Raw genomic sequence first — 24,094 nt, 5'->3', positions numbered from 1 at the left:
TTGCATTTGTAGCTCAATTCAGGTACAGTAATTATTCTTCTGACCCCAGAGAGCTTATAAGTTGGTACTTATGGCAATGGAAAGTTAAGAGGGGCATTTTCGATATGACAACCAAATCCGATTTTGGATGTTTTACAAAAAAATGTCCAAAAATCTAGTGCCACACATGGTTATTTTTGAACCAGAAAAACATCTACCTTTTTAGTTTCAAAATTGTCCTATTGTAGATGTTTTTGTGCTCAGTGCGTCTTAAGGGCCATTTTCAAACAAGCCACTGGGATTTCTGGGGGCCAGCAGTCTTACTAGACTGGCCACACAGACATCCCAGCAGAGCAATGGGGCAGCTTAGGGAGCACTGTAGTGAACTTCAGATAAAAGGATCCAGGTACACATTACATCATAACCCTCTTATATTGTAAGTTGAGCCCTCCAGGAATAGCAAAAAATGTGCTGTACCCAACTGTACACCACTACAATAGCCCTTATATACCTGCAAGTGTCACCTATATGTGGGTTCAGTAGGTATTTTGTGGTTTTTGGAGCACCCACAGTTTCCACTACAAGTGTACCAACCTGCTTGCTACTTTAAAAGGAATGGCCATTATATCTGCAGTTGTCATAGAGCCTGGTATGTACTGTCACTTTAATCTCTTAGGGGTGGGGGTAGGAGGGAGTCCGTGACCATTGGGGGATTAAGGGGAGGGTCATGCCTTTAACTTTCCAGTGGTCAGTTTGGGCACCTTTTTGGCACTTAGTCGTTATTGAAACAGGTCTACCCACAAACATTCTATTTTTTTTTTTGCCCCACACATTTTTACAATGTTCCATTATCGCAGAAGAATGTCCAAATCGTAAGCCCACCCTATTTCCAGCAAAATATGCCCCCCCCCTTGAATTTTAGAAGAACTGCATAGAAAATTATCTTAAAAAGGAGTTTCAAAAATAGCGATTTGGATGTTTTTGTGAAAAAACGTCCATCTGCCACTTTCTGGATTTTTTTCTATTTTTTTTTTTGTTACATTTGTACCCCGCGCTTTCCCACTCATGGCAGGCTCAATGCGGCTTACATGGGGCTATGGAGGGTTAAGTGACTTGCCCAGAATCACAAGGAGCTGCCTGTGCCTGAAGTGGGAATCAAACTCAGTTCCTCAGGACCAAAGTCCACCACCCTAACCACTAGGCCACTCCTATTTTGCAAATGAGCCCCTTAGTGACCTGCCCAAAATCACAAGGAGCATCAGTGGAATTTGAACCCAGGCTTCCCAAGTTTTGAGCCCGCTGCTTTAACCACTGGCTACTCCTAGATTCCCATGTGAACATATTCAGCTTTTAACAAAGTTTTACACTGAAGATCACTAAGCTGGTAATACACGGAGGGGTAGCAAAAGGAAGAGAAAGTAAAAACAAATAGGGTGTCTTCTATATCTGTCCTGTTCTTGTTAGAGCAAAGAATCTGGAGGAAGTCTGCTGCTTGGAAAGAGTAAGGAAGCTTCTCTGCATACAGCACTCTCACCTTAATTTGCACTACTACCTTGTTTTAAGTCACTGGCTGGGGATCTCTTGCAGCTTACTCTTTTTACACATGGATCCTTCCAGGTGCTCTTTTTTTTCATTCTACAAATTTAGTAGAGTTCTTGCAAAAGTGTATAGCTATGAGGATAGAAAAAGGATAACAAGATACTGGGCACAGAGACAGGTAAAAACTATATGACATTTGGGAGGGATGAACGAAAAGGAGACTGGTAAAAGGAGAGAGAGAAAAAAACACACCATGTAAGTGAAGGGAAAAGACATCAAGACAGCCGTCAAAACACAAACTTAAGGGGAATCTGGATAGCCCCAAATCCTTAATTTAATTTGTATTTATTTTCATCCTAACTAAATTTGCTGTTTTATATATGACTCCTCAAAGGAACTAAAAATCTAAAAAAAACATTCCAGCCTTTAGTAAGTGCAGACTCCCTCTGGTGGTGCATTCTAAACTCAGGTGATACAATAAAGGTAAGTGTGTTGGTATGCAGGGAACAGAATAACTTTATTTAGTTACAAGATTGGCAGAAGTACATATTGAAATATGTTTTCTTCATTTACTCTCATACATTGCCAAATATTTTTAAGTGAAATACTAATCAAATAATAATAATAATCATAATAAAAAAAAGACAAATGGGTACCAGTTACAATTCTTCGTCAGGAACTTTTCCTTTTTTGCATTTTTGTATAAGTAGGCCAAGAAAGCAAAGTAAAGATTTTTGCTTACAGAAATACAAGAAAGGCTTTTTGCAGGCATTATGGTAATCAGCACAGTCCACTGATTATTTATTTATGATTAAATATTGTTACAAAGAAAAAATATTGACTAGGAAAGGAAGCTTTTTTCACCTGCAGAAAGATGAAGGTCCAAGCTCTTCTCTTTTCCTAATGGTTAGAACAGTGTACTGAGAATCAGGGGAGCCCGGCTCAAATGCCACTGAACCTCCTTGTAATCTTGGGCAAAACACTTAGGGCCCCTTTTACCAAGCTGTGGCAAAAGGGGGATTGTGCTGGCGTGTGTTTTTGACATGCACTGAGGCCCCCTTTTACTGCAGTAGGTAAAAGGCAGGTCTTTCTTTTTTATACGAAATGGCCGTACGGCACGTGAAGAATTTGCCGCACGGCCATTTCAGGAAGGGGAGCCCTTACCGCCACCTTCTGAGGTGACCGTAAGGGCTCGCGTGCTAACCCGGCAGTAACTGGGTAGTGCACGGCACTGCCCGATTAACACCGGGTACACACTGGATATGAGCCGGATATGAAGGTGGACTGGGGGTGAGAAGTACTGCCAGGTTGCTGTGGGAGCCTGGCGGTACTTCCTTTTTAGCAAGCAGTAAGCCTGCACTGGGCTTACCGCCACTTTGTAAAAGGGGCCCTTTATCCTCCATTGCCACTGGTACAAACTTATATTGTAAGCTCTCTGAGGAAAGGGAAATACCTAGTGTACCTGACTGTAACTCAGCTTGAACTGCTATTGAGAAAGGTGTGAGCTAAATCCAATTCATTTTCCTTCCTTCCCTTCCCATGCCCATCATCTCAAAACAGCCACATTAGAAAGAGCCCAAGGCATTGTAGATTCAAGTAAACAACTGCTCTATATTTATTGTTCAGTGTTTAAATGCCCATCTTGCTTTATATTTTAGGGGGAATAACTGATCTTAAATGGATACCCTAAATTTCTATTACATAAGACAGGTACACTGCAAGATTTAACTATTATAAGTTGGTACATGGTCTCTTTTGTTAAAGGAGTGGAGGAGTGGCCTAGTGGTTAGGGTGGTGGACTTTGGTCCTGGGGAACTGAGGAACTGAGTTCGATTCCCACTTCAGGCACAGGCAGCTCCTTGTGACTCTGGGCAAGTCACTTAACCCTCCATTACCCCATGTAAGCCGCATTGAGCCTGCCATGAGTGGGAAAGCGCGGGGTACAAATGTAACAAAAAAAAAAGTCTTCAAATTTAGATTGGGAATCTCCTTTCCACTACTCTGAGAAAATGTATTTTCATGATCCTCCAAAAAAGAGGAACTTTGTGTACACTTGATGTTTTGCTGAAAGCAAACGGATGCTCTAATTAATAACTTATTCGTAAAATTTAGAAAGAATGCTGTACATTGCCACATTGGAGCTCAAATTGAATTCCTGAGACTAGTTTCTGTTGACTTGGGTGAGGTGGGTATATTGTGGTGGAAGCATTCACAGCACTGAGAATTGAGGAGGGGCAGTAGGACTTGCTATTGTGCAATAGTGACATCCAGTGGTCACACACAGGATGCATGTGTACTGGGGGCCCTGGTAAAAGGATTGTCTTTGCAACGGATGGTCTAGATGGGGTAGTGGAAGAATGTGTAAAAAAAAAGAATTTGAGGAAATATCTGAGTAGTTGTGAAAAAAGCACCACAGCCCAAATAAGGACCAGTTCTGATTGATCCAGAAAGCCTGAAGGAGCAGCTGAGTTACAAAAAAAGAATACTGATTTAAAATAAGGAAAGAAAAATGAAAAACAGTTTTTCCTTTGTACCAGATATATCATCGTCTTCATTCCAGCCTGCTCGACTTCCCCTTTCCTCCGCTATTATGCTGGTCTTCTTCTTTGGTGCATACTGACGGCCAATTGTCATTTTTCCTGCTCGCTTTGCTCCTTTCACAATGGTTTTTGAGAGAGTGCTGAAATTAAGAAACAAAGATAAACTGGAATAAAGACAAACCAAATGCTGGAAACATTTAGTCACTTATATGAAGGTCTAGGAGTAATTTCTGCCACATACTAGCGTGGAGGTAGATATTAGAAAGGATGTACATTACAAATCAGAATTGAAATGTCCAAGTTGGGACATCACAAGTTCCGCTAGTATTTTATCTGCTGACATAGAGGCTTTTCTTAAATATATGGAGAAATGGATTTTTATACATTGGTTACGTGTGGCAGGAACATCAATTTTTGAACTATAAACATCTAAAATATCAATGGGGTCAAAACTGTTGGAATAATGAATTGTATTTTACATGCATTGCCTGTCACCAATTTTTTCTCTGTGATTACTCTGTGACCTCTGATGTGAATTACTTAGAGAGGTCACATCCATGCAACTTCCTGTGGGGGTCAGGCACAGCACATGGAGCTCATGATCTCTCCCTACCTGAGAGGATCTATGGTGGTGTGAGCATCCATTACCATCTAAGCACATGGAAAGAGCTGATAATCCAAATGTATAGTATTATGTATATATAAGCCTGTCTGAATATAATCTAACTACAAACTGTGAGTAAACAGATGTTTTGTTACTTCAACTTTAAAGTGACTCAGCAGTGAATTATTCTGGGGTGTATGAGAGAGATGAAGAAAAGAAATTAACATTTCTAAAGCTGAAGCTGTGTGTATAAAATCTGCTAATTATTTACTACAAATAATCCAACAAAAGGGTTATGGGCCCAGGGCCAGGAATTGAAAAAGAAGAGAAATATTACCAGGCAGTAAAAAAGCCACATTTTTCTCTTAAGTTTTAAAAGAAAGATTCAGTCTGTCTCTCTCTCCCCCCACACACCAAACAGAAGGCTAAGAAAATGGCTGAGGGAGGAAATTCACCATTTTTCCACTCTCTCAAGGTGCCTAAATTAACTGAATTTAATTATCAGCAGTGGGAACTAAGATTCAGATGTCTCCTTCAAGCAAAGAAATTAAATATATGTTTAGACCAAAACAGAACAGCTGAAAATATGGCTGAATGGGACAATGCAAACTATTATGTGAAGTGCATGTTTTTGGAAGCTCTCTCAGAGAAACAAGCCATATTGGTGGAGGCAAAAGATACAGTGAAGGACATTTTATATAAACTGAGAACTATGTATGCAACTACATATGCAAAACAGCAACCAATTTGGTTGGCAGAGTTGAATGAAACCAAATTAAGGGATAAAAGTAAATGTAATGATCACATTATGCATCTTATGTCTTCATTTCAAAAGTTAGAACTTTCTGGAATTCCCATGTGTGATGCATTGAAAAGAGCATTTCTTTTTACCTCACTATCAAAGAAGTTTGATGTTTTTAGGTCTGTAAATGAAGCCATTGAAGGGCAATCTTTTGAACAGGCAGCATCAAAACTGAGGCAGGAATGCATAATAAATGATTCTGAGGAGATGTGTTCTCAAAGTCAGTCAGAGAGAAATGAAACAAATTTCTTGGCAAAGAACAGAGGAAGGCGGAGCTATGGGAAAACTCCACCCAAGGGCAAGCTGATTTGCTACTCATGTGGAAAGGAGGGACATGTATCTAAATGGTGTAAGGAAACACAAAACACTCCCTCTAGCTCACCTAAGCCAATGGAACAAAAGAATTCTCCAACCAGGAAATGTATGAAAGACAATAATAAACATAAGAGCTTTCTAATGGTAGAAAAATCTTTGACTATGGTAAATAATAATTCAAATGAAAGTACTTGGATTTTGGATTCGGGGAGCACATGCCATTTAACCAATTGTAAGGATTTCTTTCAGGAAATGTGTCCAGAAGAAGGTATTCTTAATACTGCAAACGCAGGGACTGCTAAGATCCAAGCAAAAGGCATTGGATTCTTAAAATGCAAAGTGTCTAATGAAGTTAAAGAAATTCCTGTAAGTGATGTCTTGTATATTCCCCAAGCAGTTTGCAATATGCTTAGTGTATCTACATTAGATAAGAAGGGATTTGTGATTCATTTTGAAAACAGTAAGTGCACAATCTCTAAAAATGATGAAGTGTATGCTGAAGCTTTTATGCATAATGATATTTATAAACTGAGCATTTCAGGTGAAGCCTCACATCTAGCGCAAGTAAGGAAGAATGACGGTAAATGTAGTCTGGAAATCTGGCACCGCCGCCTGGGACATCGTGATTTTAAGGTGATCCAGGATCTTTACAGTAGGCAACTAGCCACAGGCATTCAGATAAGTGCAGATACTGGTAAAATGGAGAAATGCATAGACTGTGTTACTCAAAAAGGTGTGAGACCCTCATTTCCTGCATACACAGGAAATAGGAGTAATAAAGTGCTGGACTTAATACACAGTGACTTATGTGGACCGTTTAATATCCCATCATTGGGAAATAACAGATTTGTGCTAATATTCTTGGATGATTTCTCTAGATACTGTGTGGCCTATTTGCTGAAAGAAAAAAGTCAAGTCACAGACATGCTGAAGAAATACGTAGCCATGGTGAGCAATAAATTTGAAAGAAAACCAAAGGTTCTTCAGACCGACAATGGTGGTGAGTTCACTTCACAAAGCATGCGCACATTTCTAGAACAAGAAGGCATTCAGCATATCACAACAGTAGCTTATACACCAGAGCAAAATTCTGTTGCAGAGAGAAAATTTAGGTCACTTGTGGAAATGACCAGATGTATGCTGTCAGATAGCAATCTCCCTAAAAGACTATGGGGGGAAGCCATTCTCACAGCAGTGTACCTACAAAACAGAATGCCAACTAAAGGCGCTGAGCGCACACCACATGAGACATGGCATGGTAGGAAGCCAAACCTGTCACACATAAGAACATTTGGAAGTACAGCATATGCTCATGTACCAAAGCAAAGAAGGCATAAGCTGGATTCCACAACAGAAAGGGGCATTTTAGTTGGCTATGCTCCAGGACACAAAGGATATAGAATTTTGAATCTGAAAACTGGCATTGTTGGCATAAGACATGTTACATATTTTGATGAAAACAAAAGGGTTGATAAAGGCTGGATTATCCCAGATGAGCCTTATCATCCAGAATATGAAACTAGAACCATAATAGACATGCCAGTGTATATAAATGCCATACCAAGGCACATGTCTGAAAGCAACTCATCTGTATCTAACGAGGAACAGGCAGAGGAAGCAGACACAGAAAGGATCATCGCAGGAGACAGTACAGTTGGAAAAGGGGAATCAATTGGAGAAGGACTCTCAGATTTAGAGGATGCGGAAAGGTCAGACCAACCTGTTGTCAGACGCTCATCCAGGGAAAACAAAGGTGTTCCACCCCCAAGACTGTCTTACCTAACAAAGTCAGCAGAAGCTCAAGAGCCCTTAACATGGGATGAGATTGAGAAAATGCCAGCAGAAGAAGCTGCTGAATGGCATAAAGCAGCACAAGAAGAAATTGATGCATTGCATAAAAATAATACTTGGATTCTTACAAAATTACCTCCTGGCAAGAAAGCTATAGGATGCAAATGGGTATTCAAGTTAAAAAGGAATGCACAAGGAAAAGTGGAAAGGTATAAAGCCAGATTAGTCGCAAAGGGATATCTTCAAAAATATGGAGAAGATTTTGATGAAGTGTTTGCACCTGTAGTGAAACACACGACAATTAGAACACTTCTGAGCATTGCAGTCTCAAAAGGCATGCAAGTCAACCACATTGATGTGAAAACAGCGTTTCTTCATGGAGATATAACTGAAGACTTGTACATGGAACAGCCAACAGGTTTCATAAATACAAAACAAAGACAGCTAGTGTGTAAATTAAACAAAGGTCTTTATGGATTAAAGCAAAGTGCAAAATGTTGGAATGACAAATTGCATGAAATATTGACAAATTTAGGATTTAAGCAAGGTGAAGCAGATAAATGCTTGTACACTAGGTGCAGAAATGGACAATATGCATACATTTTAGCTTTTGTTGATGATCTGCTCATTGCAAGCGAAAGTGAGCAAGAGTACAAGGACATTGTAAAATATTTAAACCTGAATGTTGAGATAAAAGAACTTGGTAATGTGTCATACTATCTTGGTATAGAAATTGAGAAACAAAATGATGGTTCTTATCTTCTAAGCCAGAAGCAGAAAATAAATGAGCTTATTGAAAGTTTAGGTATGCAAGATGCCCAAGTTGTAAGCACTCCCATGATCACTGATTTTCTGAAGGATGAAACAGTAAGAGAACCTTTACCAGATAACATCCAATATAGATCAGCCATAGGTAAGCTTTTATATCTGACTACCACATACAGGGCTGATATAGCAAATGCAGTAGGAATTTTGAGCAGAAGGGTCAGCTCACCTACCAAATCAGATTGGACTGCAGTTAAAAGGATGGTAAGGTATTTAAAAGGTACCATTGATTGTAAATTAAAGATTTCAGCCAATAGTAATCCAAAACTAATATGTTACTGTGATTCAGATTGGGCAGGGGATCATTCTGATTATAAATCCACAAGTGGATATGTGTTTATGTATGGAAATGTACAAATTTCTTGGGCCAGTCATAAACAAAGTATTGTGAGTCTGTCTTCTACAGAAGCTGAATATGTGGCTGTATCAGAAGCATGCAGAGAACTGATGTAGATTGAAAAACTTTTGCTGGATTTTGGAATAGCTGAACAGAGACCAATCCAGTTAATGGAAGATAATCAGAGCTGCATCCGACTGTCACAGAATGACAAGGTTCAGTCACGCACCAAGCACATCGCAACGAAATACCACAACGTGCGAGAGCTGGCGAAAGAAGGGGTCATCAGTCTACACTATTGTCACACCAGTGAGATGACAGCTGACATCATGACCAAACCGTTACCCAGAGAACGTTTTGAGAATCTGCGTATAAAGCTTGGACTTTGTGTGAATTAATAATTGCATGACAGTTATGCATGAGAAGGGGTTTGTTGGAATAATGAATTGTATTTTACATGCATTGCCTGTCACCAATTTTTTCTCTGTGATTACTCTGTGACCTCTGATGTGAATTACTTAGAGAGGTCACACCCATGCAACTTCCTGTGGGGGTCAGGCACAGCACATGGAGCTCATGATCTCTCCCTACCTGAGAGGATCTATGGTGGTGTGAGCATCCATTACCATCTAAGCACATGGAAAGAGCTGATAATCCAAATGTATAGTATTATGTATATATAAGCCTGTCTGAATATAATCTAACTACAAACTGTGAGTAAACAGATGTTTTGTTACTTCAACTTTAAAGTGACTCAGCAGTGAATTATTCTGGGGTGTATGAGAGAGATGAAGAAAAGAAATTAACATTTCTAAAGCTGAAGCTGTGTGTATAAAATCTGCTAATTATTTACTACAAATAATCCAACAAAAACAAGATACGTATTCTCTGAAATACCAACACACGTGCTTATGTGAAGGAACAAAAATGTTGATGTTAGTCATTTTCAAAACATAAACATTTATTTTTCCTAAGTTGTCACAGAGGTTGATATGCTTATGCTTATTTCTAGTCAAACAAGGAGTGGAAATGGGATCAGGCTCTTCCAAATGAGACCAAGGACTTTCAGTGTATGGTTAAGAACTTTATTTGATAGTGACTCAACACGGTAGTTTGGGAACATGTGTGCCTGCTTCAGGAGTCTTGACAAAAGTGGCACAAATATATTCAGCGATGTATCTTTAAAATATGATCATAACTGGTCAGTGGCATCTATAAGTGACCTACTTCTTCAATTCATCAACGGTCTCTTTAAAGACCAGTTACGATCATATTTTAAAGATACATCGTCAAATATATTTGTGACACTTTTGTCAAGACTCCTGAAGCAGGCACACATGTGCTGAAACATGGTACTGTGTCGAATCACTATCAAATAAAGTTCTTAACCATACATTGAGAGTCCTTGGTCTGTTTGGAAGAGCCTGATTCCGTTCTCACTCTTTGTTTGACTGTGCTTTCTACATGGGACTTTGGTGTTCCTTCCACTTTTGTGGTTCTCTAACATAGTAACATAGTAGATGACGGCAGAAAAAGACCTGCACAGTCCATCCAGTCTGGCCAACAAGATAAACTCATATGTGCTACTTTTTGTGTATACGTTATACCTTATTTGTGTATACCTTAGTATGCTTACTTCTAACCTTTACAAACAGCAATTCAATATAATATCAAAGTTTACAAATAGCAGTTATTAAAAACATTCTGGCTGATATTTGCAACAATTTAACTGGGCAAAAAACAGTTGCCAAACGGTTAAATCTCTTGTTCGTAGCTATCCGGTCATTTTCAGAGGCACTTAATTGGCTATCTTTGTTGAAAATGACAGGTTAGCATTGAATTTAAAAGTAGCTAACTTGTGGGCATTCCAGAGACAGAGTCAGGTTAAGCGCCAATATTCATCCCCTCACCGCATAAGTAAACCGCTTAAATCAGGCTGCATAAATAGAAGTCCTATCTTTAAGTGGTTTGGCTTATGCAGTCAAGGCTCAAAACTCCTCCCTGGATATTCAATGTCGAAGACCGGACAGGGTCTGGCACTGAATATCTGGGAATAATGCTGCCTGTGGGCAGCAAAACACTCACCGCCTCCAGCTGAATATCGGGGGTGGGGGTGGGGGAGGTCTGAGAATACTAAAAAGGAAAAATAAAACAGACAAAAAGAATTCAGAAGCAGAAAAAAATATTCTACTTAAAAAGATAAGTGTCATGATCTCGATCCGACACCAGTACCAGGACTGGTCCCCAGAGATTATAAAAAACTTGACAGGAAAAGTATCTCTTGCCAGTTTTGCATTTTGTGGGAGGGGGTGGGGGGACATAAGAGCTGACCTCCCCAATCCCTCCAGTGGAGTGCTGCTCACTGCCAGCATTTTTCTGAAAGCTACACCTACCAGGTAGCAGGTGCAAAATCCTGATGTGGATCTTTTTTGTACCAGCAGAAATCCACTGAGGAAAACTCTGAAATCCCACGGGATATAGTAACAGAAGACGACAAGTGGGAAATTGACCACAGACTCCAGAAATGAGAGGGACAACCTTGATAAGTAAGGAAGATTTACTGATAAAAGACTTTTACAATAAATCTTCCTTAAGTATCAAAGTTGTCCCTGTCGTTTCTGGAGTTCATGGTCAATTTCCCACTTTTCTTCTGATCTTTTTTGTACATCATTCCTCTTTGTGTGTATCCCCCTGCTAAAATTTGGAACATATATTTTTTAGGCCCACCCTAGTCCTGCCTAAAACATTCCCAGAACATGCCCCTCTTGGAAGGTGCACATTTTTCAGCTTTAGATGTGTATATCTAGGCTTCGTAAAATCAGGATTTAGATGTTTATGCAATATAAATGTCTAAATGCCTTACTGCTCCAAACTGTGAGCCCTCTGATAACTAGAACTGAACTTTTTTCTTGACAGAACTTTCTTTCTAATGTGAATAAATGAATGAACACGCATCATGAAGCTTAGTCCCTCTACTGGCATGCTTAGTTCGACAACTGCCCTATTGCTAAGAAGACATTTTGAAACTTAAAGCAAAAGATTCCACCCCCCCCCCCCCCAAATATTCAAAACAATTTAACTGTCTTAGAATGGCTCCTGGCCGGTTAAATAGCATTTAAGTGCCTAACCGTGGATATTCAGTGGGGAAATAACTAGTTATCTTCAGTTGAATAACCCAGCCGCTAACCAGCTATATCTAGTGACATAGCCGGTTAGGCACGGATACTCAACGACAAACCATGCAGTAACTGCAAAGCCTCTGCGATAACTGTTGGGAAGTTCCAAGTACATGTCAATACACTTAACACAGAGAAAATTCATTTAATTCGTGTTACATGCAGAATAAATAAGGCAGATTTGTTTAATGCCAGTGATTATGTGATCTGTTTTATCTACTACTAGTAAAAAAGGCCTGTTTCTGGAGCAAATGAAACGGGCGCTAGCAAGGTTTTCCTCCCCAACACCCCCCTCCCTCCCTACCGACCCCTTCGCCGTTCTGACGCCATTGCTCCGCACCTCGTCAACGCACGCCACTTTCATCTCCTTGTTCGTTCTGACCCACTGACGCCATTGCTCCACCCTCGACGTGTGATGCCATTGCTCCGCCCTCGACGTCATCACGTTTGACGCGAGGGCGGGACCCAGAGACATAGCGATTTCGGTGGCTTCACCACCACGAACCCTTCGAACCGGTGTTGAAGGAAGTGACGTCAGTGGCTTGGCTTCATTGACGTCAGTGTCCTCAGAACGTTGAGGGTGAGTTTTATTATATAGGATAGTAACTGCATACAGTAAGTTATTGCACTAACTGCAAAGCACAATCCATGCCCACTGCAAGCTATACAGTTAATGTGGGAATTAGTGCGCACTGAGATTAAGGCCACCATATTATTAACTGTTAGTGTGGCCAAGAACTAATAGTGTGTGCTAATTCCTGCATTCATTCTTTAATGCACTTCAGTAAAAGGCTCTAACTGTTCTAATAATTCAGTTGTTTTCGGTTTTTTTGTAAAATAATTTTTATTGAACACATCTTCAGAGACGTAACCTTAACAAACTTCATTAACATCAGACTATGCATTTCAATGTCTATATTCAACAGAAAACAGCCAAGGTAAACTTAGCCCTCTGTATCCCAAATACACACACTGTATTCCTCACCCCTCCGGAGATGTGCTTTTACATAATTTTGTCTTTCTTCCCCTCCCTCCAACTCTACCCTCCATACGCTCCTTCACGCTCCTCCAGCACTAATTTGTCCCCCTTCTCTCTCTCTCTCCCACTTGATCGCCCAGTAATTTCCAATCTATTTCGTACCCCTTCCCTACCAACTCTGTGTGCATCTGTGTGCAGTGTCTCACAATACAGATTTTATACTTTGGGGTATACTTCACCAATCTTCCATTGTGATGTCAACAATGACATTTGTAAGCCTATTCCTTTGCTACGGTTCCCTTTCTTTTATTCATGTGTTTTTCCAAGTAGCAAAACTGCCATGAGAGTTAAAAAAGAAACCCCCTCTGAGGCTAAGAGTTCAGTTTAACTTATAGTCATTAGGGACTGCAGTCTTCACCCTTCCCTCTGACCATGTGAAATACAGTGCTGCACAGGAAAGTTGAACTTTGATCTCTTGAAAAACAAAGTCATGCTCAAATCATATTATGAACCTGCCCTGGACAATTCAATATATAATAAACTTTTTTAAACCAACTTCACCAAGTTTCTAACATACTGCAACCATAAGACTGCTCTAAGACATCATGGAAATGTCATTCCTATTGACAGTTTTGTTTGGGCTGATTCAAGAGCACTTGTATAATCTAAATGGTTTGGAGAATGATCTCTTAATTATAATGGAAACCTGAAAAAAGGCATCTGGAAAGGGTAAAACATGATTTTTTTTTTCTGCTCTTACCGGAAGGAAGTATTTTTTTCCTTTTGCTTTGGTAAGACCAAAGGTGGTGCAGTTTGCCCAGTGGCAAAGGCAAAAGTGCTGAAGATGGACAGGGGATAACGGGACTTCATTAGCTGCTTCTTAAAGACATCCACCATCTCTGGACTGACTTCTTCATCAAATGCTACTTTAATTAACTGCAGAAAAAAGCCATGAAAAACTAAAGCATTTAAGCAGAATTAATTGTAAAAAAAAAGAAAAAGAAAAGAAAGGACAGCAAGAGAGAATCAATGGGCCAAAGAAAAATGAAAATATTTGATTAAAAAAGTTTGTTTTTGTTTAAGAGCTGTTTCTAAAGTGCAAGAAAACAAAAGTATTATTACATGCCAATGATTACAGGAACTTAATAGTATCAATTTTTATAATAAAGCCATATTAATTTTTAATTCTAATGTAAATTTCAATGTTGATGCAGCTCCACTTATGGAATTTCTGGAATTCCTGCTAAGTGAAACCAGACTGCTTAGATGTTTTGTTAGAACCACATACAGAGAAAATTTTATTCTCTCAATTTGCTACTGCATGGTCTCCTATAGTAATCATTAAAATATGTAGCTGTTTTGCCTTATTCTCAAATGGAAAAAAAAGGTTATAAAAAGTGGACATATTGAACTAGCGAGTATACAGACCAACACTTCTGTTATTCCCAGTACAACAGATGTACCAAAACACCTCAACTGTGCTTCCTTTTCTTCTTCAAAAAAATCCAAGCCAGCTGTACAGATGTTAGAGAATGTGGTGCCAAATACTTAAGATCAGGTAAAACAGGTTACCTGGAAGGTAGCTGAGCGGATCTGGAGTCCTTCTTGCATGTTCTGTTGAAGGTGATTCTGCAGAGTAATCTTCTTCTCTTTAGTAACGGATGCAATGGGGAAGCTGCGAATCACTGTCTGCTCTCCAACTATCATACAACAAAATACAGGCCTTTACCATATGCAATGTTTCAAATGACTTATATACATACATACACACGCATTATATATATATATATATATATATATATATATATATATATATATATAATATCTTCAAGGACTGGGTGTGAAGACCAAGACCTTAGGCTGTTCAGTTTATCAGTTGTTGTTTCAATATATATATCTATATATATCTATATACACACACACACACACAGTGCAATCCGCTGAAGTGCAAGGGTCTGAGACCAAAGAAATGCATGCAGTTAACCAGAGCGTGAACTTAACTGTTGTGACCCAAAGAAGCTTGACATCTGATAAACATGTGTACAGTACTGTTTATTATTATACGTACAGTATACAGTTTCAGTTAACTGACATTAGGCTGGCTTAAAGTAATCAGTTATAGTCCTCTGTACACTCGAGTCTGTGAGTTCCATAGACTATGTCTGCCAGACGGTAAAAACTGTCATAGCACTGACATCCAGTGGCCTCCAGATAGGCCTGCACGGTGTTGAGACTCTCCAGCGCTCTTGCAAAAGTGACAGGAGGTGTTGAATTTCATCAGCATGTGCCTCACTGCTCATTTCTTTATCTGTTTCATCATCAGCTGTTGTTGCCTGCATGCAGGAGCATATCTCAACATCAGTGCTGTCTTCAGCTGTTTCTAGATCGTAATCAACAGCTACATAGCGATGGAGGAGTGGCCTAGTGGTTAGGGTGGTGGACTTTGGTCCTGGGGAACTGAGGAACTGAGTTCGATTTCCACTTCAGGCACAGGCAGCTCCTTGTGACTCTGGGCAAGTCACTTAACCCTCCATTGCCCCATGTAAGCTGCATTGAGCCTGCCATGAGTGGGAAAGCGCGGGGTACAAATGTAACAAAAAAAATGGAACTCCTCTTCAGTAAAACCGGCTGGGATGTCAATAACCTCTTCATCTGACGCGTTTGCAACAGCTGCACCGCTTCATCCCTCTCCACATCCTTAACAAAGCTTGGCCGCTTGTAGCAGTTCACAATGGTTGCCTGTGTAACATGATTCCAGGCTTCTTTCTGCATATGTAGGGAATCCAAAAGTGATAGATTACGAGCCAGTTCAACAGCACATTTATCCTTCCCAGTCTGGTCATCCATAATGCTCATCAGATGACATAGCACAAGAGCCCGATAATGTTGTTTGAAATTGGCTATTATGCCCTGATCCAGAGGTTGGATCAGAGAGGTAGTGTTTGGTGGGAGGAAGACCACCTTGACGTTTGACATCATCCCTGTGTGCAGCACAGTTATCAAAAACCAGCAAAATCTGACGCTTTTGTGCCCGCATTCTAGTGTCTAACTTCTTTAGCCACTGCTTCCAAATTTCCCCAGTCATCCATAAATTTGCATTAGCCTCGTATGACACAGGAAGCCGCTTAACTTTCTTGAAGCAACGGGGCTGTTTGCTCTTTCCAATGATGAGGAGTTCCAACTTCTCACTCCCATCCATATTGCAGCAAAGGAGGATTGTCAGTCAGTCCTTTGATGTTTTACCTCCAGTAGTTTCGGCATGTTTGAATGCAAGTGTTCCATCAGGAAACGCTCGCCAGTAGAGACCATTTTCATCAGCATTGAAAATGTTACGAGGTGCAAACTCATTCAAGATGGTAGGAAGAACTGAAACAACCCAATTTTCAGCACCAAAGTCATCAACGTCTTGTTTCTCACCATGCTGTTTCTTGAATTTTATGTTGTTCCTCTCCTTCCATCTTTCCAACCATCCAACAGTGGCTTTGAATTCAGTTAATCCAAGACTTTCAGCTAGCTGGTTAGCTTTTTCCATAAGCAGTGGACCACTGACAGGAAACTGTCTGCTACTGACTCGAGAAAATCATCAAAGAAGAGCATATTCTACCTCCTCAGCTTTTCCCACACGTTTTCGTTTCTGTTGTGGATTTGTATTGTTTTGCCAGTCTTCCAGAAGCTGGTCTTTCTGCTTCAAGACACGTGAAATTTGACTGGGATTGACACCATATTCTTTAGCAATAGATGCTTGGCTTTCTTTGTTTTCTAATTTTTTAAGAACTTCTATTCATTCAGCCAGTGTTAAAGTCTTACAGTTCTGCCGCCGCCGCGACGACGACGACCCCGGTGCATGCTCCAACAACATTCTTTCCCCTTATCTGCCTGGGGCAGTTAAAGAGGCGGTAAATTTGAAATCTTGGTTGTCACGCGCCAATCGGCTTCCATATTCCATGCACATGCTTATGCGGAGTCTTTCCTGCAGAGGAGCAGTCTTGAACCATGCATATAAGCGAATCTTGCACATATCAGTGGTGCGCTAAAACGAAGTTTGTCCCCATAGAAATTGATGGTGCCAAAAACGGGACCGAAGTACGGCATGCAGGTAAACAGAGCATGCTCTTATCCGACGTGCACTTAAACTGATATACTGAACAGCCTAAGGTCTTGGTCTTCATGCCAAGTCCTTGAAGGTAGCCACAGATTCAGGTTTTGAGGATATGGCTAAATAATATGCATGAAGGAAATCTGTATGTGTACCTCCACTATATATACAATTCTTTCTCATGCATTATTATTAGTGATACTCTGAAAACCTGAATGGAACGGAAGTGGAGACCAAGGGCCTAAGATGTCAATGTTCTAAGGGTTTAGTGTGTTTGATGTCTACAGTCAGTCTCCTGAAAAGTGACTAAGGCTCAGTTCCTAACTTTAAATGCTCCTAAAATGGAAAAATATGGGAGACAAAAAATTAAGCAGCAACAGGGTCATTCTACGAAAGTATGCTCTATCACTTATGTGCTGAACACATGTGTAAATGATTAGACAATGGCATATAAGTGCATGTGTGTGTAAATAAAAGAATTCCATCTAAGCACAATTCTGTAAACAGAGGTCACCAATTTTGTTTTCGGTTATAGTACCGAAACTGGCCCAAAATCCTTTTTCTGCCCAGTTTCAGCCAAAAGGTTAATTTTTGGCTATGTTTTTGGTTTGGACTGAAAATGACCACGTGTTTTTGGTAGAAGTTGAAAATTTGTGCTTTGTCTCCCTCAGGGGCGGCCCAAGGCAATCTGCTGCCGGAGGCAAGGATGAGATGTCGCCCACCCCCGGTCTAGCATCTCCCCTCTCCCCCACGTTTACTTTATTTATTTTTCCAAAAGGTGGCAGTGGCAGTGATTCCCATAGGCTGTCCTGCCGTTGGCACCAGCCTCTTCGCTACTGCTTCCCACCTCTGAAGAAACAGGAAGTTACGTCAAGAGGCAGACCGTGGTGGGAGAAGAGGCAAGTGCTGGCGGCAAGACAGCCTATGGGAATGGCTACCACTGCCACCTTTTGGAAAAGAAACAAACAAGGTAGAGAGAGGAGGGGAGACTGCTGCTCCTAGAGCATGCCCCCTGAGGCTCCTGCCTCAGGTGGCCTAATGGTAGGACTACCACTGGTCTCCCTCCCCTTCCTCCCAAACAGGAGGAGCTCTTTCTCCCAGTTTTGGTTGGCCTCTTATCTGTAAATATGCATATATCTTACATAGTGTGTATTTGACAGATGGGTGTACACGTGTGTAACATATAGAATACTATAAATTATGCTCGTATCTCCTGCATTTAGGTACAAGCACTTACACCATTATAAACAAGTATTTCACTTGTTATGCTAGTATTCTATCAAAGAAAGTAGATACCTACTTTCCTTTACATAGTAACATAGTAAATGACCTGTACGGTCCATCCTGTCTGCCCAACAAGATAAACTCATTTCTTGCTCTGCTATTTTCACTTTATCGTCAAGGCCTCGGTTTTCTCATGTTATAACCAGGCAGTGGAAGCTACGACATTTGTAGTAACATCTCCCACCACAAAGAGTTTTGCATGCACTGTTCTTGTAAAAATGCACTGGGATGTAATTTACCTGAAATACACTGTATAAATCCAATGAATGACTGTATGATCACATGCTTTATTGGCAAAACTTGCTGTTCTGAAATGCTGGAATAACAATCCCTACAATTACCACGGAGTTTTGCAGCCACCGTGCATTGAGGGGGGGGGGGGGGGGGGTAATTCTATATTTATAAAGCACATATGTGCATCCATGCCAAATATGCATCTTCACGCTGCTCTATAAATATAAACATATCTTCCATAGTGTATAGTCTGGAGGTCTGGCTGGGGTGCTACATTACATGCCTATCTCTGGATCACAGGCATGCTCAACATATGCCAGGACCCTATGGTTCCACACTATAAACAACTCAAAAGTTTATATGGTCACTCATCTTCAAATATAACCACACAATACATAACACAGTAAATGACAGCAAATAAAGACCTGAACAATTCATCCAGTTTACCCAACACTCACATTCATTATCAAGTCATGATTAAATCAGCAATGAATGTGATACTAAAAAAACTTGATCATTGTCTTTATAGTACAGGCACCCTCTAGGTGCCTATATATAGGAGCACTGTTATAAAATTACTCTCCTAGTGTAAGTTTTCACTGTTAGACACATAATTTATGTCTAAACAGGATTCTAATTCTTTCTGAACTTTCTTTTTGTTGTTTTGATTCATAGATTTAAATAAGTATGGAAACAATAATTACGTGAGAAAGTAAAACATTGGAAACTACAAAAATATGACAATTATACAAGACTACACTAAAAAAAAGTCCAGGGCAACAAAATGGGAAACAGCATGGAAAGAACAATTATAATAAACACACACAGAATTCAAATAATCCCAAACAGAACTGCCCTGAAGGTATCAAGCTAGCATTCTCTCTTAAAAGAAGGGGAAATTAATTGCATGCATATTTTTAGATTGAAAAATGTCCTGACCCATTCTCAGTTTTCTTGCCAAACTTGAATTATCCTACACAACACCTTCTTTGAAAGGTGACAGACCATCCACTTTTACTTCAACTCCCCCCCACAGTAGGGGTAATTTTATATTCATTTTCAAGTGTATGTGGCCACATATTCGTATAAATGGCTTATTATAATGTATCAAACCATCATAAAAGTATGAGCGATGAGATGAAGGCACATACTTTGCTGATAGATACGTACAGGGATAGAATTTGGGTGCAGCAAGCACACGTACAGACTATAAAATACACTAATTTATGCATGTGCTTGAATACTTTAGGCATGGAAATTTACACCTGCAAGGTGCAGCACCACTTGTAAGCGCACCGCTATTGCATGGGTCCGGATTATGCACAAAGGCAACATGCTTCCCAATGATGCTGGGAAGGTACATGACACTGTAGTCCTTGATGCTTAATTAAATTTTTTTCCCAGCGGTTTCCTGCCTGCTTGCCTCTGGAGTTGTCTTACAAAAGTCGCCAAAAAAGCATGCACACCATGAGGTTTCTTGGTGGCCTCCTGCATACCTCCGGAGTTGAGTGCTTCTTTGGTGATTTTTGTAAGACAACTCTCGAAGCAGATTCACTTATATGAGCACAGATAGTACATTGTACTATCGGTGCTCCACTGTATTTTATAACATCACATTGGACCCTCTTTTTCTTTCAAAAATATTGCCGAAGTAGGCACCTACTTGCCCTTTTAAACTAGGCACAATTTTATAGAATTACCCTCTTTACAATTACCATCTTCAGGTATATACTCAGGGAACTAAGAAAGAACTGAAAAAAGCTCTTATGCTGAGACAAAGCTGCAGTTTTGAAGCAAGTTAGGTTTTATAAACTCTAAGCAATTTTCAGCTGGAAAATTTTTAAATGTAGGTTTCTAAAAGCAAAGCACTTAAAGTTTCTTGTTGATGGAGTGGTTTTTTGAAGATCCCTATATTCACCATCTTAGGTTTTAAAAGTTCATCCTATATAATAATTCTCACCTCCAACGTTTTGAGGGTGCCTGGAACCGTGGAAAAATGGAGTAGATCATCCCACTGATTGGCTGCGACTCGGATGATGTCAGCAGCCCGACGCACAGCAACAAACCGCGACCCAGGCAGGGGGAGGAGTACTCCTCTCCCTGCCTAAGAAACAACCCATATAGCCCCCCCCTCGGCGCAACACCCAAGTCCCTCTGCGACGGCGCATCACACAAGCACCTACCCCCACACCCCACGGCACAGCACCCAAACCCCTCCCCCCCGGTGCAGCACTGAAACCCCTACCCTCCACCCTTTGGCCACATCAACCCCCTCTCCACACGCAGACGCAGCAGCCGGTACACAAACAAAAAAACAGAACAAAACTGAAACAGGGCTCCAGAAAGACATCTGCCATTGGCTGTCGTCTCCGCAGCCACTCCTCCTCTCCCCTGCACGTCACTGCCCCTGGAGGAAACCCCAGAGGAGCACAGCGACCTTTGAGGGGAGAGGAGCGGCTGCAGAGACAACAGCAAATGCCAGCTGCCTTCACGGAGTTGAGAGGCGCCGCCAACCCACCCCCCCAAGCAACGCTCACCCCCCCTCAAAGCCCCTGAACTCCCTCCAAACCCTCACCGCCGCTGCAACACACCTCCCACCCCGCCCCCTCCCAGTCCTCCCGATTACTACACAAAGAAAACAGAGCTCCTCCAACCAGAAAAAAGAGGTGAGCCTATTTAGTTCCATGTAAGCAAGGAAGCCAATTTAGTTGATCTCTGTTTCCACTCTCCCGCGCAGCTGTCATTGCTATACACTGAAAATACAACAAGCAAACTTAAGAGCTGCTGCATCCAGGTTGTCATTCTTTATTATTGGTCCATCTGTAACAACTCTAAAGCTGTTTCATTTGGACCCCTCCAAGCCCCTCACCACCCTCCAAGCCAACAGCCATTCCCTCACAGTTCGCCATCCGCCCACCCCCCAAACATTCACACATACACACACACAAAAAAAAAAACTGACAGCCACCAAAAACACGACCTGAAGGATCCCTCACTTTCAACCCATCACCACAGGAACGCAAACCCCCACTTCCAAACCCCCCCCCCCCAGCCACTCCCTCACAGTTCACCATCCGCCCCGCCACTCCAACCATTCACACACACACAAACACACACACTCTCTAGCACAACAACAACAAAAAAACCCCACAATGACAGCCAACAGAAACACGGCATGAACGATTCCTCACTTTCACATCATCAACCCATCTACGCACACCCCCCTCCAAGCACCCCGCCACTCCCTCACACATCACAAACCCCGCCCCCTCAAACATTCACACATACACACACAAACAATCTCTACCACATCAAAAACCTACACTGACAGTCAGCACAAACACGACCTGAAGGATCCCCCACATTCAACCCATCGCCACAGGAACGCAGACCCCCCCTTCCAAGCACCTACTCACTTTCAACCCATCACCACAGGAACGCAGACCCCCTCCTTCTAAGCCCTCCCGCCACTCCCTCACAGTTCACCATCCCCCACCCCCACTCCCCCTAACATTCTCACTCACACACACCATCACACCCTCCGAACTAGCCAACCCCACCCACCCCTCCCTTTCCCAAACCTCAAACAACATTCTGAAAACAAAAATACCATATCTATCACACACACAAAAACACTTCACTAATGACAACAACCCACAACACGACCTGAATCAGAAGAGAGGAAAGGGGGCCATGGGACTCGGAGGGGACAGAGGAAGACAGCGAGGGGGGGGGGGGGGATAATCTTGCTAGCGCCCGTTTCATTTCAGACAGAAACGGGCCTTTTTACTAGTATAACAATAATATGCAGCTTATCACAAGTTAAACTGTTGCTGTGAATTTATTATTTAAGTGTCCTTTTACTAAGCTGTGATAAAAAGTGGTTTTAGTGCACTCTTATGCGGGTCTTTCCCACACACTCAGGCCATTTTTACTGCAGCCATAGAATGGCCGATTTTCTATTTTTCCATTAATGGCCATGTGCTAATGTTACCATTAGTGTGCAGCTATTTTTGAAAATTATTGAATGAGCACTTAACGTCACCCATTTTTAGATGGTAAAGGCTCCTGCGGTATTCCTGCACTAACTAGTTAGCATATGTACTAGTTAGCATAGCTAACTGTTTAGCACAGAAATGCATATTCTCCGTTCCCTGACACACCTCCTCAAAAAGAAATTTCTTAGTGTGTAGTTAGTTTGCGTACATTTGGCAGTTACTGCAGGACACCTAAGCGTGTCTTGTGATATGCCATTTTAAGCTGCATTATGCACATATTAGCACCTAACACAGCTCAGTAAAAGGGCTCTTAAGCAGCTCCCCTGAACTTTTGAAAGAAGCTGGGTTAATCCACTGCATCTGACCGGTGCACACTGACTATATCACAAATGAAGTAGTCTAATGCATTATGTCTTGGCATTAGAATGTTAAATAACAGAGGTGTGGGTACTGCTGGTTGCACTTTTAATATACTATGTGATATAGAGAAAGTGTAGTTTCTTTTCAATTTAACCTTTTGATTTCTTAATCTACTCAATTCCCAGGAAGACACTGGTCGTAGCATTACTGAAACAGAGGGTATTTCTCAAGATGTCTACAAATTGTTTTCTTACAGCATAAACAGACGGGATACCAAGACATATTTTGAATACGCCAAGTAAACATGCTAAGGACTAAGAACAATTTACCACACAAACAAGATAAATAAAATATGTAGTAGATCATTTAAAAAAACATTTTTCTCATTAACCTTCTTGCAGTAATACATTGTTTTAAAGGAATATTTATTTTCTCCCATTTTATCATAATAGAATGAAAAAAAAGAAGCTTTTAGGCTTATATCCAGGAATGAGTCTTTTTCTAATGACAGTTAATTTGTCATTCTGTTGCATACTATAGATAACTTAAAGACAGTTTATTTATATTAAGATTATTTTTTAACAAAAAATAAAGAGAATCATGACCTTCAATTGTAAATCACATTTATCACGTAGTGCAATGCACGCCAACAATGTATCTGTCTAAAAGGAGCCAAGGCACGAATTCAAAAGTCTCCTCTGTGGAATATTTATTATTTCCTTAACATACTTAATCAGGCAACGAGATGTGTATGGGAAAAGCTAAAGCAGTGGTAATAGGCAGTGTCCTCCCACCATCTAATTTTAAATGATGAATCCAGCATTAATGCTCCTGTTTTATTATGTTGGCATATCCGTTAACACACAAAGGGCCCTTTCACTAAGTTGCGGCAGGGCTAACACGCGGGTAGCACATGCCAAATCGACACTACCACCTAAGTAGTGCTTGCACCCGGTGGTAATTTCGAAGTTGGCGCAGTTTCCTGCAGTAGAAAATATTTTTCTAATTTCTACCAGGGGGCATTCCTGGTGGTAATTGGCAGCGTGGCCATATTAGCGCATGCTGCATGATTACTGTGTGAGTAGCGTATGCTACTTTTCATTTTATCGAACAGCCATTTACTGCCCAATTAAAAAAAAGCCAAATTCACATGTCCAAACTACTGCAGGCCACTTTTTACTGCAGCTTAGTAAAAGGGCCCCATAGGGCCTTATTCTATAAAGGTTACGCTCCTA

At 40.9% G+C, this 24,094-nt stretch overlaps 1 protein-coding gene across 3 annotated transcripts in view; it reads right to left on the bottom strand.

Moving 5' to 3' along the window:
* SBF2 (SET binding factor 2) overlaps positions 1-24,094 on the bottom strand; it is a 919,918-nt gene that overhangs the window by 122,595 nt on the left and 773,229 nt on the right. For all 3 annotated transcript variants that reach the window (XM_030200990.1, XM_030200991.1, XM_030200992.1), the window contains exons 23-25: positions 14,460-14,587; positions 13,648-13,823; positions 4,053-4,198 (exon numbers count right to left, since the gene is read on the bottom strand). In XM_030200990.1, coding sequence (XP_030056850.1) covers positions 4,053-4,198; positions 13,648-13,823; positions 14,460-14,587 — 450 coding nt within the window. The remainder of the gene's footprint in view (positions 1-4,052; positions 4,199-13,647; positions 13,824-14,459; positions 14,588-24,094) is intronic.

The sequence above is a fragment of the Microcaecilia unicolor genome, chromosome 4, assembly GCF_901765095.1.
Source record: "Microcaecilia unicolor chromosome 4, aMicUni1.1, whole genome shotgun sequence".
NCBI classification, from domain to species: domain Eukaryota; kingdom Metazoa; phylum Chordata; class Amphibia; order Gymnophiona; family Siphonopidae; genus Microcaecilia; species Microcaecilia unicolor.
Note: the sequence above shows the minus strand (reverse complement) of the source record. Positions and strands in the feature narration are given on the sequence as shown.